This window comes from Pelodiscus sinensis, chromosome 3 (assembly GCF_052426305.1).
Source record: "Pelodiscus sinensis isolate ZL-2025 chromosome 3, ASM5242630v1, whole genome shotgun sequence".
Taxonomy (NCBI): Eukaryota; Metazoa; Chordata; order Testudines; family Trionychidae; genus Pelodiscus; species Pelodiscus sinensis.
In genome coordinates, this window is record NC_143054.1 from 19,826,707 (window position 1) to 19,845,074 (window position 18,368).

The 18,368-nt window shown below is 41.0% G+C and overlaps 1 protein-coding gene across 5 annotated transcripts in view; it reads left to right on the forward strand.

Moving 5' to 3' along the window:
* Positions 1 to 18,368, forward strand: part of LDAH (lipid droplet associated hydrolase) — a 213,828-nt gene that overhangs the window by 143,964 nt on the left and 51,496 nt on the right. For all 5 annotated transcript variants that reach the window (XM_006131859.5, XM_006131858.5, XM_075923427.2 and 2 more), the window contains one exon: positions 6,884 to 7,124. In XM_006131859.5, the coding sequence (XP_006131921.2) occupies positions 6,884 to 7,124 (241 nt within the window). The remainder of the gene's footprint in view (positions 1 to 6,883; positions 7,125 to 18,368) is intronic.

The following is an 18,368-nucleotide window of genomic DNA, read 5'->3' on the forward strand; positions in this document are numbered from 1 at the left end:
ACAATGAGAGATTTGGGAGGGTGAGAATAATGAAAACAAGGAGGATCCGGGACCGAGTTGGAAACTGGGCTATTAATAAATGCAAAATATAGATAATTAAAATTGGATGCATAAAAAAATCATATGTCCTCAATGGGAAATCATCTTGCCCTATGTAACAGCACCTTCAGAGGATTATACTTGGTAACATAAGACTCTGTTTGAACTAACCAATCACAAGGATAGACACTAACACTCCTGAACAGTACAGCCCTCTTTCTCTCCCAAATTTGGGCTAATTACACAAATATGCTTTTTCTCCTTCATACCGCTGGCTGACTTTGTACTCTAACAGTTCCACTTATTCCAGAGTGTGATCTGGTGGTTACAGCAGGGGTTTGCGCGCTGGGATGCTCTCATTTATATACACATTTATATACCCTTGAGCAAGTTCTAAACATCCCTGAATTTTGGCTTACCCATCTGTAAAATAGGCATGAGTACACATGCAATTCTGCCAGGGAGGCTACAGATTCAGGGGTAGAAGCAGCTCCTCAGCACCAGGGCTGCTGGAAGAGTGGCCCTGAGGCTGCCAGAACAGCTGGGGGACGGTCAGTGGTAGGGCCACAGGAGCAGCGGCCGGCAGGCATCCCATGGGGCTGGCTGCAGGCGCAATGGTCCCAAGGCTGAAGCAGCAACAGAGTTATATCCGCATCCGTGAGGCTGGAGCGTTGGTAGTTAGCCCCTAGCACAAGAGCAGCAACAGATCTGGAACAGGTGTCAGTGTTCAGCCCCAGGGCTATTAGAGCAGCATCCAGGGGAGCAACAGCCACAGTAGCAGCTGAAGTTGGGTCAGTCCCATTGGGGCTGGAACACCAGTGGTCAGACCCTGCCACCGGAACAGAAGTGGAGCTGGAACAGCTGAATTAGCCTAGCAACACCCTACTTGTCCTTTCCTCCAACCCCAAGATATTCTGAGTAAAAGTCAGGGACAGGTCACGGGCTTCTGTGAATTTTTGTTTATTGCCCATGACCTGTCCCTGTCCCTTACTAAAAATACCCATGACAGAATCTTAACCTTCCTCACAAAACTTACCTGCTTCATTTTGTGTGGCTTCATTTTTATGAAGCACTTTGAGATCCTGAATTGAAAGATTCCATAGAAGTGCAAAGTGTTAATATGTATATTGTGGTGCACATATAATGCTTAGCATCCAATCTGGGGCATAGGAAGTCCACCAAAAGAGATGTGTTTTTGCAAGATTTTACCAAGCCCTTGCAGAGAAATCGTTTTTAGATGTTTGCATCTTCATTCACAAATTTTCCTGGCATCTTTTTTGTCCTAATGCTATTGTACCCTGACACATAGTACTATGGTTGTACTTATGTTAAGGAAAATGACGAGTTAATATAACCTCCTCCTTACAGCGTAAGGAAAACTCATTTAAAGCATTAAAAATCTTTTTATATTGAGAGAAAATGACAGTATCTCAACAGTTCCTGTGTGTAGATTTCAAATGAGGTTGCAAGTGTTTAAAATATTGACTGAGAGAGGGCAAACTGAATTGGTGAGTCTAGAAAGTCTTGCTTTGATGAGAGAAACATAAGAAAATGTCTGTTTTGTCATGTGCTTTAACTTGGATACCTTCTCTGCACAGCTGTGTTAATAAAGCAGGGTATATTTCCGTGACCCTAGGGATTTCGCCTGCAGGTTCCTGCATGCTGAGTAAAAGAAATGTTGATTAATGTGACACTCTCAAGTCAAATGTGGACTGTAGATTACCATTAAGTACATCATTATGTTATCTTTGAAAAATGTACTAAGTTTCACCTGACAGATAATGGCTTTTCCTCTGCCAAGGCAACAGATGAATAATAAACTAATACAGGGGATGAACTAAAATATATCAAATTAAGTGTTATTTTTGACAGACAAAACAGCCTTTGGTTTCCATAGATTCTTGAAAGAGTCAGTGATCTATTAAGAATGCTTTATGAAACTTCCTTACTGTATTTCTTTCCAGTCCTGTGATTTCAAAGTATGCCTTATTTCTACATGCTAATGTTTTTTTTATATGGATCGATGGTGTGTGGTGGCAGGATCTGTTTGTGAGTTTTAGTATCATACTTGGATACATTTTTACTGAACGTGGGTCACTGTAATGGATCAGTCATAAAAAGTAATGGATTGTTTCCTGTTTCTGCCAGCTGATTTGATCTCTAAAGTTAATTGTAAACTGTGTGTTACATAACTGGTATGGAATCTGAGTTCTACATTCTTACGGTTAACAGTGATTACATTAACTGTTAGTACCCTCCAAATAATTGAAAACAGATTCTTCAGCAAGAGTCAAACAATCTTCAGAATATGCTTCTTAGAAGTGGAAGTGAACTTCCACCATTGATTGTGTCGCTAACACACAATGAGCCAGCGAGTCATTTGTGAGCCAGTTCCGGTTTCTGATAGTAAATCAGTTTTGTCAATGGACTACTAGAATGTTGCTGTTCTAAAACTGTAGCATCTCTGTGAAATGATATATACAAAGATAACTTGTATATTTACAGCCAAGATACCTGATGAGCTTAAAGCAGAATTCACCTACTATGGCAAGTCAGGTTTCTTCTTTAAAAAAAAAAAAAGTATAACAGTCCTTTTTTATCACTTCAATACCTGTACATATGCTTTCACATTCTTCTTCCTGCCCTCCCAAAGGAAAGAAGGGAGGGAGGAAGAGAGAAAGGGAAAGGAAGAGGGAAAGGGAAAGGGAAAGGAAAGGAAAGGAAAGGAAAGGAAAGGAAAGGAAAGGAAAGGAAAGGATTAGTTTAATGACCAAGGAAGAGTTAATGATCATTTTACGTTTAGAAAACAGAGGCATGAAGGTTTAGAAAACAGAGGCATGAAGGGCTAAGTGACCTGAACAAGGAGATTCAGAGTCATTTGCACAGTCTAGAATTGAATAGAACATAGGAATCCTGAATGTTTCTTCCCTGCTCTAGCCATAAGACTTACTACATATTAATATAATAATATTTTTTCTATGTGTCTTGCTTGATTTGGCACTGTGAGAAATCTGTCCCAAAATATAAAGAATGATTTCCATACACTGAAGGTCAAGTAAGCCTCTATGCTTTAGTTAATGCTATTAATAATTATTATAATACTTAGCATTTACACAATGCTTTACATTGTCAAACTGCCTATTGACATTTAAAAGCTGGCTCTGTAAGTTTTAGTTATTTTTGTAGCATAAAACATATTGATATATTTGGTTTGTCTAAGTCTGTAGTTCTCAACTGGTGGTCCATGGACCACTGGTGGTCCATGGTGACTTTTTCGGTGGTCCACAGGAACATTGTCCAAAGTCACACAGCGTAAGTGGGCGCCGCCGTTAGGCTGTTTTACGCCGTGTTCACAAGCACGTGGCGCTTCATCCATAGCGTCACCTAGGAGGCAACTGCATTGTGTTGCCAGTAACTTCCATCTGAGGCTCTGAGCATTAGTGTAGTTGCTGCCGTCGTGCTGAGTGGTTGCTGTGTCATTCGTCCTGTGCTACATGTGCTGTTTTATAGGTGTGGTGTAGTTTGTTTATATTAGCAACGACTGGAAGAAATGTCAAGCACAAGTATTCGGAGGACTACATCAAATTTGGCTTCACTTGTTAAGAAAAAGAAGGTATAGATTTGTTCTGAACACCAGGCTGTTCAAAAGATTTTGCCTGGACATGGGTTCTGACTTTGATGTGTTGCTGTTCTACACTTCTGTACGGTGGTTGTCAGCAGGGAACGTACTCAACAGAGTTTTCAATTGAGAGAGGAGTTGGATTTATTTCTCCAGGCTCAAGGGAAAGAGGAATTCCGAAATGTGCTGACACAGTCAAATTTAGAACTTGCATATCTTGTCGATATTTTTGGAATCTTGAACAAACTGAATCTTCAGCTGCAAGGGAAAGGTGCAAATCTGTTCTCTCATCAAAGCATCATCAATGCTTTTCTTGACAAATTGGAACCCTGGATCGTAAGAGTGGAAGGCAATAATTTGGTTCAATTTCCATATGTGGATGCCATGCTCGGGGAAATGGAAGCCATTCGGACACAAATTCTCGATCATTTACGGAAGCTACAAGATGAATTCCAGCGATATTTTCCGGAGGTGGACAGGACAAGGGATGGATTATCTTTCATCAGGAATCCATTTACAACAGATGTTAATAGTGTTCCAGAGGATCTGCAGAAGGAATTCTTGGATCTGAAAAATGATTTTGCCGCTCAAAATGTGTACCAGCAGTCTATCACAGAGAAATTTTGGGCCAGCGTGACCGGGAGTTACCCAAATCTGTCAGCACACGCAGTCAGATTTCTTTTGCCATTTGCATCAACTTATATATGTGTGACAGGATTTTCGTGTTTGTTGCACATTAAGTCCAAACAGAGGAATCGGCTTGCAGTGGAAAGCGATATTCGTTGTGCATTATCAAGTACCACTCCAAACATTGAAAAGCTTGTCAGTGAGAAGAGAATCCAAAAATCTGTTAGTAAGAAATAAATTTCAAACCAAAATGTTTGTTGTCTGCTCTTTTTATCATGTCTCAAAAAGGAGGTGGTCCACGAAAATTTTTTGTTTGGCCTGGTGGTCCGTGGACTGAAACACATTGAGAACCACTGGTCTAAGTGCATTCTCCTATGCAAATGTGGTATTCTGTATGTAGTGTGAGATCTGTTCTTGACACTTCATATATTAATAAAATATCATAAATGTGTTAGATGTTAGATATTTTCATTCTGATAAATTGCAGTTTCTTTCCATTCAAAATAAAGGTAATTGTATACTACAGTGCAGATTCTGCACGGAACAGAAGCAACATATTGTTCCTATGAGTATTTGTATCAACATAATAAGACAATTTAAATAATGGTTTGTATTTTTGTCTGTTTTATTTTCATGTTATCTGCAAATAAGTTAAAAGTGAACTGTGTCTTCAAACAAATCTGGGAAATGGACTTTAAAATCCAAGTTCTCAGTGCTAGCAGAGAGCTAATGAACAGTTGTTGTGTGGTTGAGAAATACATATATTTTAAAGCTCTCTTTGTATTGTGTGCAGAACATGCACGCACACACATACACAAGAAATGTGCCCTTAAATCCCTCATAGTTCCACCTTTTATACTTGATATAGTACTATTTAAAAAAAATACATGTCAGTAGCAGCACAGTACAGGAAAGAAGAGGTCTTAACTACTTTCTAGGTTTTTCCTTCTCCTGCCCCTAAACTTTAGCAACTTTTCTCAAAGCAGCTAATCCTGTATGTATAAACTGTATTGTCATAGGATTAATGTGTGGCTGGGAACAATGGGTCAAATCTGCTTTAGATCACAAAAGTTTGAGTTCAGCGCCTAACTGATATATCACAAAACTACTACATAATTTAGTACAAGTTGCATTCCTATACCCCAGCTGTTAGTTGTCTAATAAAAAGAGGCCCAGGGTTGCTTTTCATTGAAAAAATATATATATATTTTTGTCCAAAATCAAGGTAGTATCAACTGGAAAAGTGGTAGGGCATTCTTAAAATGTTCGTGCCTTCAACATAAATAACTCTTTCAAAGTCCAATATTAAATATAGTATAGAAAATATGTTGTGGTCTATTATTGGCATTTTTCCATATTTCTTTAGTTACCTGATCCTGCAAGTTATTCCACATGGCTGGGCCACCAAGCTATAACCAAAGTCAGTAGGGCTGTACATAGGCTAGGCATCCACCCTGGCAGAGCAGTTTGCAGAATCTGTGCCTAATAGAGAGGGAAGATAATTAATTTGCTTCTTCTGCATTTATAAAGAGTACATTGTGAAATACAGCTGGTCTCCCATAATTACCTAGCACTTTAACATCCATAGTATCTTTGGCTTATTCTGCCTCCTTTGTACTACTGTCAGCTGTCACACTTGTATATGTTTACAGGTGTTTCCTAAATGAAAATTCATGTGATAGTCCAATTTACTTGAAAAGGAAATAACATCCCACAGTAGATTGCTGAAATATATTCTCTAAGAATTTTTATACAATCTCCTCAACCAAATAGAATTTAAAAATAGACCTAAGTAAAATGTTTCCACTTAATGGTTCATAGTATTTTTTCTTTGTAGTCTGAGATCAGAGTAACTTCAGTCCTTATGAATTAAAATCACCATGTGGCTTAAAAATGCATATGTCATAGTACCAAATTGTGATCTGTGTTATGCAACAATATACTGGTCCCAGTAAATGTTCTGTGTCCTAACACAGTGGAATCCTGGTCCATGACCATGACTCTTTGGTGGTATTTATTGGTAATATTAATAAATAACAGTACTGATCTTATTTGTAACTGTAGTTATAGCCCCATTTTACTATGGTTTGATCAACCTTTTTTTTTACAGTTGCACTATTCACTAAAAAGACAATGATGCGATGACAACTTTAATTTTAAAAAATCAATGTTCTCCTGTAAGGAACAAATAAAATCATTCAATAAAAAACCTACAAAGTCATAAAAAAATTACTTTTCCTGCATACTGCCCTCTTGTGGTATCACCATCATCTCTACTTAACAATCAGCTGTGTTTATAGCATTGGGCACTTCTAAATTGTACTTTGAGCCTGATCTAGCAAGGTACTGAGCACCCCCAACTCCCATTGAAGTCAGTGGGAGATGAGGCATCTCAGTATCTTACAGATTCAGACTCTTAATTGCACCCTCCTAACAAAATTGGCATTCCATGTCGCACATCAGTGTTTTTGGAAATGAATAGTGCATCTGACAAACTTCATTTCATTGAAAAAGAAGCCTTGTTTAAAAAAAAAATCTTCCAGAATTTAATACATTGCTAGAAGACGTTCCTGATCGTTTCTTTTCATGGCTGTACAGGTTCTCCGCTCTGTGCTGTTGTTTCCAACAATAGAACGCATGGCTCAGTCCCCACAAGGCAAGCTCCTGACGCCTGTATTGTGCAAGCTGCGGTACATGCTGTACATGCCTGTCTACCTGCTGTCATTTCTCCCAGAAAGAGTCAAAACGTCCATGGTGCGGTTTGTGCTGCGAGGACTGAAATGTCCTGATGAAGCTTCAATAATTACCTCCCTAAATCTCTTCAGTGTGGATTGTGTTGGTGAGCAGATTTTTTTTCTTTTTACTGTATCTATTTGCTATTCTACTACTTCAACAAACAGATGGCTAGCATGCTATATAGGGCATGAGACTTTAAAAATGAACTTGACATCAAAACAGGAACAAATCCCTGAAAAAAATTGAGAGAGAGGCAGGATTTGTCTGTGTCCTGAAATTTTTTTTTTCCTCTCAAGTAAAGAATTCTGGAAAGGATATAGAGAAAATTGACCCTGGTCATAAAATAGTGCTCTGACTAGATCCATAAAACGATCCACTATATTTGGAGTTTTAAGGACCTTATCAGAACTGGGGAGTGAATGAAATTGGTCATATGTCTTGAAAAATACTTTTCTTACAGGGAGACTGTTAGGTTAAAATTATATTTTCCCAAAAATGTATTTAAAAAGAAATCTTTACCTGGACAATTAACATCTTACATTATTAAAAAATAATAAAGTAAATATAATTTACTTTACACCTTTTGTATTTTTGTTATTTTTTCACTTTATGCCATTTAGACAATGACAATGAAAATTTGGACATTTGATCCTGATTTTTGTTTTGATTTTTTTCCTTCTCGTTGTAATTAACATTACAAAGTCCTTTGCATGATGCTGATAAATCCAGAAAAGAAAATTCTGCTGACATTTACACACGAGTAAGTTTACACATGTGAGGAATTTCATTAATGCTTTACACTTTCAAATTTTAAAATTCTCCAAAGGCAGAAAATCAAAATTCTTTGCATGTTGTGGCATGCTGTAAAATAAAATAAAATGTATACTTTATACATCTTTTATGGACAAAACCAGCTTCCAGGTAAGGAATTATTCACCAAAATTTTTCTAAGCATTCAAAAATCAAAATCAAAAGCATATTGCGCTGTTTTCCACATTATTTCAGTAAATTAATGGATGAAAATGCCTTATTGCAGAAATTGACATGTGGCGATCAAAAGAAGTGAATTTTGTTTTTATATTCATCTTTTAGAGACAGTCTGATATGACAATTAGATTTTCCAGTGTGTCCTGCCTTCTAGGGGCATGTCTGTACTACATGGACGATCAACGCTGCCACTGTCAATCTTCCAAGGTTTGATTTAACCGGTGTAGTATAGACCTACTAGATTGAACTCAAAGAGCACCAATGTCAGCGCCAGTACTCCTACTCCTCATGAGGTGTAACGGAAGCTGATGGGAACATTTGCTCCCCTCAGACTCCCTCTATATGAATGGTACGGAACCATGATGTAAGATACGTCGACTCCAGCTATGTAATTTACATCACTGTAGTTGCATATCTTACTTTGACCTTCCTATGTAGTGTACGACCAGGCCTAAGAGATTGTTTAGATCCCAGTGCTGAAAACAGCTGTGCAAGGGGAAACCGAGTCCCACAGTTTTCAGTGCAACTCTGTGAAGGTGGAAGAGTCTGAACTAATTCATCATGCACAAGATCTAGGCTTAGAACGTAAAATGTCTGAACAGGGAATGTCTTGTCTCTGCTGGGCAGTGCCAAATGCATTGTTATATATACTCCCTAGTCGGCAATTAGGTCAATCAAGTTACAGGGGAATGTGAGTACTTGGAACCTCATAGAGTTACTCTCAGAGTTACTGAATATTGTTCTCTAGATAAGGGGTATGTCATCTTTTACAGGAGTCATCAACTTAGGAAGTAAGTGTACGGTCACAGCAGGACTAAGCAGTCTCTGCCGGAAACCCTGTGAGACCCTGGGGTAGCGGGTGGGCAGAAATATGGACAACTTTTGAGGGGCCAGCAGCAGGGCAGGGAGCTCAAGGGAGAGGAGCCTAGGAGCCAGGCAGCCAGCAGAGGAGCACTGACCTCCCCAGGTCCAGCAAACTATCTGGTCGAGGACACCTCAGATCCCAAGGGTACCAGACCAGGGAGGTCCAGCCTGTAGATGCTTTACTTTATCTAGCATCTTCCCACACAAAGGCCAGGTCTACACTAGACCCAGAGGGTTGGCTTAAGGTACGCAAGTCCAGCTATGTAGACTGTGTAGCTGGAGTCAGCTTACCTTAAGCTGAGCTTGGGGGCATCCCCACAGTAGGAGGCCAATAGGAGCAAACACTCCCGTGGGCTTCCCTTACTCCTTGCAACTGTAAGGAGAACAGGCATCAGCCAGATCTGTCCTCAGCGTTCAATTTACGGGTCTTAACTAGACCTGCTAAATTGATGTCAGAAGGTCAGTCTCTGACGCGATGAGTGAAGATGTGTCCAAAGAAACCATTCAGACATGAGCAGCCAAGGACACAATCCTCAGCTGCTGTAAAAGTAGTGTAGTTCCATTTATTATTTATCTGAACCAGCTAAATATCTGGCCCTCTGACATCGGTCTTAAAAACTCTTACGTAAGTGGGTCTTACTCATGTGACCATTAATTGGGCTGCATTGTGCCATCTGTTTTTAAGCAGAATTCCCTATTGACTTCAGCAAAAAGTACTGTTTGGAAACTCATGGCGCTTTGTGCCCTGTTTACTTCAAAGGAACTACATCCATACATCACTTATACCTGAACAAGTAGGCTGCGTCTAGACTGGTTGCTTTTGTGCAAAATCTTGCCGCCTGTCTACACTGGCTGCGAGCATTTGTGCAAGAACACTGACTTTGTAATGTACAAAATCAGTGGTTCTTGCACAAATACTCCAACGCTCCCACTCAGGGATAAGCCCTCTTGTGCAAGTAATTCTTGCTCAAGAGGGCCAGTGTAGACAGCCACGTTAATTTCTTGCACAAGAAAGTCCGATGGCTAAAATGGCCATCTTTTGCATAAAGGCGCATGCCAGTCTAGACGCTCTTTTGTGGAAATACTTTTAACGGAAAAACTTTTCTGTTAAAAGTATTTGCGCAAAATCATGCAGTCTAGATGCAGCCGTAAGGTTTTACAGAGCCAAACCTGAAGGCCTTTTTGTAGGTTCACAAACAAAAAAGAAAGAAGGATTATATAGCATGATCATCAGTTCAGCAAAAATATATTTAGCTCAGCAATCTGGCTTGTTTAAATCCTGTTGTACATAACTACTCATCTATAAACCAGTGTAGTATATGAAACTGTTAAAAAAGTTGTTCTGATTGACTCCCCTGTCCTTTTAATAAGGTATTAAATATGATTAAAAAATGTTCTGAAAATGAATTTGTTTCTCCTCTCCAGAAAGTTTGTGTTGACTCATTAAAAATACACATATTACCTTTGGCATATACATATGTTGAATTACTGCAGTTGCAATAAAAGCTATGATTAAGGGCAAGAAAAAAGGGTAAAAATTTCCTTAAAAGTAATGTATCCATTAAAACAAATTAAGCTGCCAGGGATTCATTACCACATCCAAAGCTTAGTCACAACAATGTGTTTTCTCTCCGCTGAAAGGAAATGAGATTTATAAAACTTAATTATAACAAGAGTTTGAGTTCCAATCACATTTTCACAGGAGTCAAGAGTAAATCTTCTTTCAGAGGGAGCAAAAAGAGGTCCTTAATGACTTGAGAATAGTCACCCATGAAGGTGAGTGTTTGGAGATAGGAAGGTTGCATCCTTTTTACCCACCCTGCTACTGATTGAAAATATATTTGCTTCTACATCAGGGGTCTCAAACTCACAGCTTGTGGGCCATCTGAAGCCCAAGCAGTTCCATAATCCAGCCCGTACATTGCTGCTAACACATGAATCCCTATGGTCCAGATGGGAGTGGAGGTGTCCGTGCCCTTCCCCAAGTCCAGCACCTGCTCCACCTCTTCCTGCCTCTGCTCCACCCTCCCTCATCACACCCCTTTTCTTCAGCCTCCTCCCTCAATGGACTCTGCTTTGGACATTACTAGGGGGGGCACCTCCCCCCTGCACTCATCATAGCGATGGGAGCTGCAGGCAAGCGGAGATACGCACCAGCCTCTGTGCTGCTCCACTGCCATCTCCCAGGCAAGCCTGCCTGCTTCACCATGGAAGTGAGCACCCAGCCCTAGAGCTGGCGGTGGAGCAGAACAGAGGTCCACTTCCTTGTTTGTTTAGGAACCCTCCATTAAAGATCAGGTATTAGGCACTGTACAGACATACAGGGACAACAAAACAATAGCCCCTACTCCAAGGACCTTACAATGTACTACCAGACAAGAGGCAGCAAGAGAACAAACAGATAAATGGGCAGGGGAAGGGTGGAAGAACAAGATAACAAAATAATATACTGTACCTATAAAGGTGCAAGCCTACAGTCTTGAAAGCAGTTTGCTGAAGATTTGACTCCAAATAAGCAAAAAATTACAGTGAAGCATTCTGAGGAAAGACATTTAAAGCAAAAATATTATAAACTGCAAACTAATTTTAGGATATTGAACCAAGTGTTTCAAACCTGCACTAGTGAAGAGATAGAAAAAATGTTACAGTACTGAGTGTGGGTCTTTATTGGCCTTGCCGTTATCTGAAACATAGACAATCATTAGCTTAGCAACTAAAAATTAATTTGTAAATTCTCCTACCTAATAAAAATAATACTATAAAACTGGCCTTGTTCTTCAATACTGGAACATTTATGTCACTGCACTGTTTTGAAATCTAAATGCATTTCTTCTGTGACATGGAAATAAGCCCTTATGGTGATAGTAAACTACTCTATCCACATAGGACAGGATTTATTGTCCACTAGTTTGACTGGCAAACTTCCTCCATTTGTTTCTGTAAAATTTCCACAAAAGCACAGACATTACATAATGGGTAAACACTGCAAGGCTTTTTAGAGAGGCAGGCTTGTAGGTCAGGGGTTAACGTCTGGATGACAGTGAAGATACAGATAAGCACAATAGCAAGAAAAACCTCCAAATGGCCCATATGCTCTGTCATCCTTTGTGATCTTGAACCTGTGACTTCTCTTGAGGAATCTCCCTGTTTGTTTAACCTGTTTGTAGGCCCAGGGAGTAGCTAGACTCCGTGGAGGGGAGAGTTTGCTTTCTGGGATTTGGAAAGGATTGGGAAGAGTGAGAAAATCCCAACTTGGAAAACAGGTTTTGAAATTGTTTTAAATTATAGAATTTAGGGATGTTAGAGTGTAACTAACTAACCATTTAACCGATACGCTGATGTTTATCGGTTAGTGGTTTATTGATTACACTCAGTCAGCTCCCGGAGATGCGGCTTCACTTTGACAGGGCAGCAAAGCCTCTTCCCCTGCAGCCCAGCAAGCAAGGCTGCTGGCTCCGTTCCTGGGAAGGGGGCTTCTGTGCCACAGGGAAGCCTCTTCCCCAGGATCTGGGCCAGCAGAGGCTGGTGGCCCCATTCCCGGAAAGGCCTCACTGCAGTCTCTACCGTAAAAAGCTTATTTAAGCTTTATATTGCAGAGCCCGCAGGGTGTAACTACTGAGATTTTCAGTGGTTACACAGTTACCTATTTTAGTGACTTTTAATATCCCTAATAGAAATTAGGAGTGGAGACAATCATCTTCTTTTTACTCTATTCTAGAGGGCTGGGAGAAAATATAAAATGACATAGAAATATACTGAGCCACAGAGTTTCAATCCAGATCAAAACTTCTCTAAAGTTTGGAATTTTTCAGGTGCAGGAATTAGGTTTGGTTCATTAAAGATAGAAGATAAAAGTTATCAAAATTGTCTCAGGCACTTGAAGGTATTTAGGTTGTTTTAAGAATTTGGGGGCAATTGGGACATTTGAGTCTGGATCTGGGAAATTTGAGAATGCTCAGATCCCAGGATTTGTTTCTGATCCATCTATCTCTTTAAAACAAAGAGACATTAAATAGTGACTTATTATCTGCTGACTGTTCATTTTGTTGCATTCAGCAGAAAACAACACGATGTGATTGTTCGTGAAGGCTTTACCTTTATTGCTAGTTAGGGAAGCAGAACATTTATTAGAGAGAGAGGACTCGCTGTCAGGACTCTTGGGTTGTAACTGCAACTTTGCCACTGACTTACTGTCTTATCTGAACGAGTCATTTCTCCTCCGTGCCTCAGTTTCCCCATACATAAAATAGAAAGCTTCCTTGTTGGTAATATTGTTGAGGCATTCTGAGATTAAGGCATTTTGAGATTAAAACACTATAGAAGTGCTAACTGAATTGCACCATTCAATTCAGCCTGCCACACAAGAGCATTGTAAAAACTGTTCAGAACTCTTTTAACACTCATGTTCCCCCAGACATTTTTTTATTTTAATTATTTTTTAAAGTATACTAGGCAGTTAGTTTACAATTCTATCATTTTAAATGATGACACAGTTCTCAATTACAAGTTTCAGACTTACGAACTTAGAATTAGGCACCTAAATTATCTTATGTTTAAGATTTATCTTTGCTTTGTAAAAAAGACTATATCATTTGCAGAATGTATTTGCTTGCATTGAAATGACAGTCTGAACTCCTAAAAGATTACAAGCCAAACCATCAGCTTGTATAATTGGGCACCACTCCATTGAAATGCACTGATCTGCTTCTAATAGTCTGGAAATTAAAATCCTCTGTACGATTACAAGGGTGTTACCTACAATGTCCTGCTAATGCCTTTTTGTTGTGAAGGATGTTGGATGTTGTGAAGACCAGAACTTTAACAGGGTTCAAAAAAGAGCTAGATAAATTCATGGAGGTTAGGTCATAGAATCATAGAATCATAGGACTGGAAGGGACCTCGAGAGGTCATCGAGTCCAGTCCCCTGCCCTCAAGGCAGGACCAAGCTCCGTCTACACCATCCCTGACAGATGTCTATCTAACCTGTTCTTAAATATCTCCAGATAGGGAGATTCCACCACCCCCTTGGCAATTTATTCCAATATTTGACCACCCTGACAGTTAGGAATTTTTTCCTAATGTCCAATCTAAACCTCCCCTGCTGCACTTTAAGCCCATTACTCCTTGTCCTGTCCTCAGAAACCAAGAGGAACAAATTTTCTCCTTCCTCCTTGTGACACCCTTTTAGATATTTGAAAACCGCTATCATGTCCCCCCTTAATCTTCTTTTTTCCAAACTAAACAAGCCCAGTTCATGAAGCCTGGCTTCATAGGTCATGTTCTCTAGACCTTTAATCATTCTTGTCGCTCTTCTCTGTACCCTTTCCAATTTCTCCACATCTTTCTTGAAATGTGGCGCCCAGAACTGGACACAGTACTCCAGCTGAGGCCTAACTAGTGCAGAGTAGAGCGGCAGAATGACTTCACGAGTTTTGGTTACAACACACCTGTTGATACAACCTAGAATCATATTTGCTTTTTTTGCAACAGCATCACACTGTTGACTCATATTCAACTTGTGGTCCACTATGACCCCTAGATCCCTTTCCGCCATGCTCCTTCCTAGACAGTCGCTTCCCATCTTGTATGTATGGAACTGATTGTTCCTTCCTAAGTGGAGCACTTTGCATTTGTCTTTATTAAACTTCATCCTGTTTACCTCTGACCATTTCTCTAACTTGCTAAGGTCATTTTGAATTATGTCCCTATCCTCCAAAGAAGTTGCAACCCCACCCAGTTTGGTATCATCTGCAAACTTAATAAGCATACTCTCTATCCCAATATCTACATCATTGATGAAGATATTGAACAGTACGGGTCCCAAAACAGACCCTTGCGGAACTCCACTTGTTATCCCATCAATGAGTATTAGCCAGGATGGGTAGGAATGGTGTCCCTAGCCTCTGTTTGTCAGAGGCTACAAATGGATGACAGGAGAGGGATCACGTGAGGATTACTTGTTTCTGTTCACTCCCTCTGGGGCATCTAGCATTCGCCACTGTCAGAAGACAGGATACTGGGCTAGATGGACCATTGGTCTGACCCAGTATGGTTGTTCTTATGTTATGTTCTTTTACCTTGATTCAGGGAAATCCAGTGGCAGGGTAGTGATGATGATGGTGGTGATGGTTATTCATTATATTAGTGACTAGAGCCCCAATTACAAGTCAAGTCAAGGTCCAATTATACTAGGCTCTGTACAGGCAAACAGTAAGAAACTATCTTGGATACAAACAGACAAGACAGTGAATAAGGATGGGAATCAGAAGCACAGAGGAATATAGTGAGTCCCCATAGCAGAGCAATTTCTGCTGAAAATACTATAAACTTTAAATAACCTGTTCCATTATTATAATGGAGAAACCTTTCCAAAATTTGCCATTGCCTTAAAGCTAGAGAGTCTGAATTTTAAAAGTGAAGTTTAGTTACAAATAAAATCACCTTGCCTGCATGATTAGAAAGTTACATCTGTGTGGTTACAGCTGTACAATGGGAACCAGTTTGGCCACGGAGAGAGGTCTCCTCCCTCTTTCCCTTCCACACTGCTGCAAATGCTAGTCACAGTGGCAAATCTTAAGCCATTCTAAAGGCAGGTCTTCACTAACGGTGATGTGTAAAGTATAGACACTGCACATCCAGCTAGCTTAGTTATAAATAGCACTGTAGACAGTAAGCCACTGTTTAGGTGTGGAAAAGAAAGAATCCTTTGGGTATATATCCTAAACCAGTGGTTTTCAAACGAGGGGGTCATGATCCAGTACTGCAGGGATTGGAAACCTCAGGCTTGGGGGCCGGATGCAGCCTCTGGCATGCCTGGATGCAGCCCCTGAGATTCAGATCTCCCCCATGCCACCTCACCATAGGCCTGGAGCACACAAAATCTACTAGCATGGGCCTCTCTAGGCTCTGGTGTGTGAGGGGAATGGGGGGAGTGCCTTTCTCCTTTTCTCCTTCTCAGGGTATGTCTACACTACCACCCTAGTTCGAACTAGGGTGGTAATGTAGGCAACCGGAGTTGCAAATGAAGCCCGGGATTTGAATTTCCCGGGCTTCATTTGCATCTCGCCGGGCGCCGCCATTTTTAAATGTCCGCTAGTGCGGACTCCGTGCCGCATATAGCCGCGCGGCACAGAGTCCGCACTAGCGGACATTTAAAAATGGTGGCGCCCGGCGAGATGCAAATGAATCCCGGGAAATTCAAATCCCGGGCTTCATTTGCAACTCCGGTTGCCTACATTACTACCCTAGTTCGAACTAGGGTGGTAGTGTAGACATATCCTCAGTCAGGGACCATGTCAGTGAGGGTTTGTGGGGGAGGAGGAGTTGGTTGGTTGGTTGGTTGGTTGGTTGGTTGGTTGGTTGGTTGGTTGGTGTTTTTTGCTTCTCACTTGTGTGCAGCCCCCAACTGATTTTTCTGTCAGTCAGTGGCCCCCAACCCAAAAAAGGTTCCCCCCCGTGCAGTACTGGGTTGCAGAATGTCAGGCACTGGGTCTTGTTGCTGCAGGGTGATCAGTGAGGGTGCTAACACAGGCTCCCTGCCCTTCCTGGCACCGCAGACTGCGCTGCGCCCCAGAAGCAGCCAGCAACAGGCCCAGCTCCAGGGGGAGGGAAGAGTGCATAGGGCTCCACACACTGCCCCTGCCCTGAACACTAGTTCTGCACTCCCACTGGCTGGTAACCTGCTCCTGGCTGCTTCTGGAATACAGCATGGTACATGGTGCCAGGCCAGACAGGAAGCCTGCCTGAGCAACCCCACTGTACCACTTTCTGGGAGCCGCTCAAGGTAAGCCCCTCCTGCTCCACCCTCTGAATCCCCTGCCCCACAAAGCCAGAGCCCCCTCCTACAACCCAAAACTCTCATCCTTATTCCCATCTTGGAGCCCATACTTCAGTCATATTACGTTGGGTCATGGGTATCAACAATTTTTTTCAACTGAGTCATGAGAAAAGAAGTTTGAAAACAACTGTCCTAAATAAGAACATAAGAACGGCCGTACTGGGTCAGACCAAAGGTCCATCTAGCCCAGTAGCCTGTATGCCGACAGTGGCCAGCACCAGGTGCCCCAGTGAGGGTGGACCGAAGTCGATGATCAAGCGATTTGTCTCCTGCCATCCTTCTTCAGCCTCTGACAAACAGAGGCCAGGGACACCAATTCTATCCCCTGGCTAATAGCCTTTTATGGACCTAACCTCCAGGAAATTATCTAGCTTCTCTTTAAACTCTGTTATAGTCCTAGCCTTCACAGCCTCCTCTGGCAAGGAGTTCCAAAGGCTGACTACACACTCTGTGAAGAAGAACTTTCTTTTATTAGTTTTAAACCTGCTACCCATTAATTTCATTTGGTGTCCTCTAGTTCTTCTATTATGGGAACTAATAAATAACTTTTCTTTATCGGCCCTCTCCACACCACTCATGATTTTATAGACCTCTATCATATCCCCCCTCAGTCTCCCCTTTCCTAAACTGAAAAGTCCCAGTCGCTTTAACCTTTCTTCATATGGGACCCGTTCCAAACCCCTAATCATTTTAGTTGCCCTTTTCTGAACCCTTTCCAAGGCCAAAATATCTTTTTTGAGGTGAGGAGACCACATCTGTACACAGTATTCAAGATGTGGGCGTACCATAGTTTTATACAGGGGCAGTAAGATATTCTGGGTCTTATTTTCTATCCCTTTCTTAATAATTCATAGCATCCTATTTGCCTTTTTGACCGCCACTGCGCACTGTGTGGAAGTTTTCAGAGAACTATCCACGATAACTCCAAGATCTCTTTCCTGATTTGTCGTAGCCAAATTAGCCCCCATCATACTGTACGTATAGTTGGGGTTATTTTTCCCGATGTGCATTACTTTACACTTATCCACATTAAATTTCATTTGCCATTTTGTTGCCCATTCACTCAGTTTGGTGAGATCTTTTTGGAGTCCCTCACAGTCTGCTTCTGTGTTGACTATCCTAAACAGTTTTGTATCATCCGCAAACTTTACTTCCTCACTGCTTACCCCTTTCTCCAGATCATTTATGAATAAGTTGAAAAGGATTGGTCCCAGGACTGACCCTTGGGGTACACCACTAGTTACCCCTCTCCAATCTGAAAATTTACCATTTATTCCTACTCTTTGTTTCCTGTCTTTTAACCAGTTCTCAATCCAAGAAAGGACCTTCCCTCTTATCCCATGGCCATGTAATTTACACAAGAGCCTTTGGTGAGGGACCTTGTCAAAGGCTTTCTGAAAATCTAAGTATACTATATCTACTGGATCCCCCTTGTCTGCATGTTTGTTAACCCCTTCAAAGAACTCTAATAGATTAGTAAGACATGACTTCCCTTTACTGAAACCATGTTGACTTTGTGGGGATATGTTCTTCTACATGCCTCATAATTTTATTCTTTACTATTGTTTCAACTAATTTGCCCAGTACTGAAGTTAGGCTTACTGATCTGTAAGTGCCAGGATTGCCTCTAGAGCCCTTTTTAAATATTGGTGTCACGTT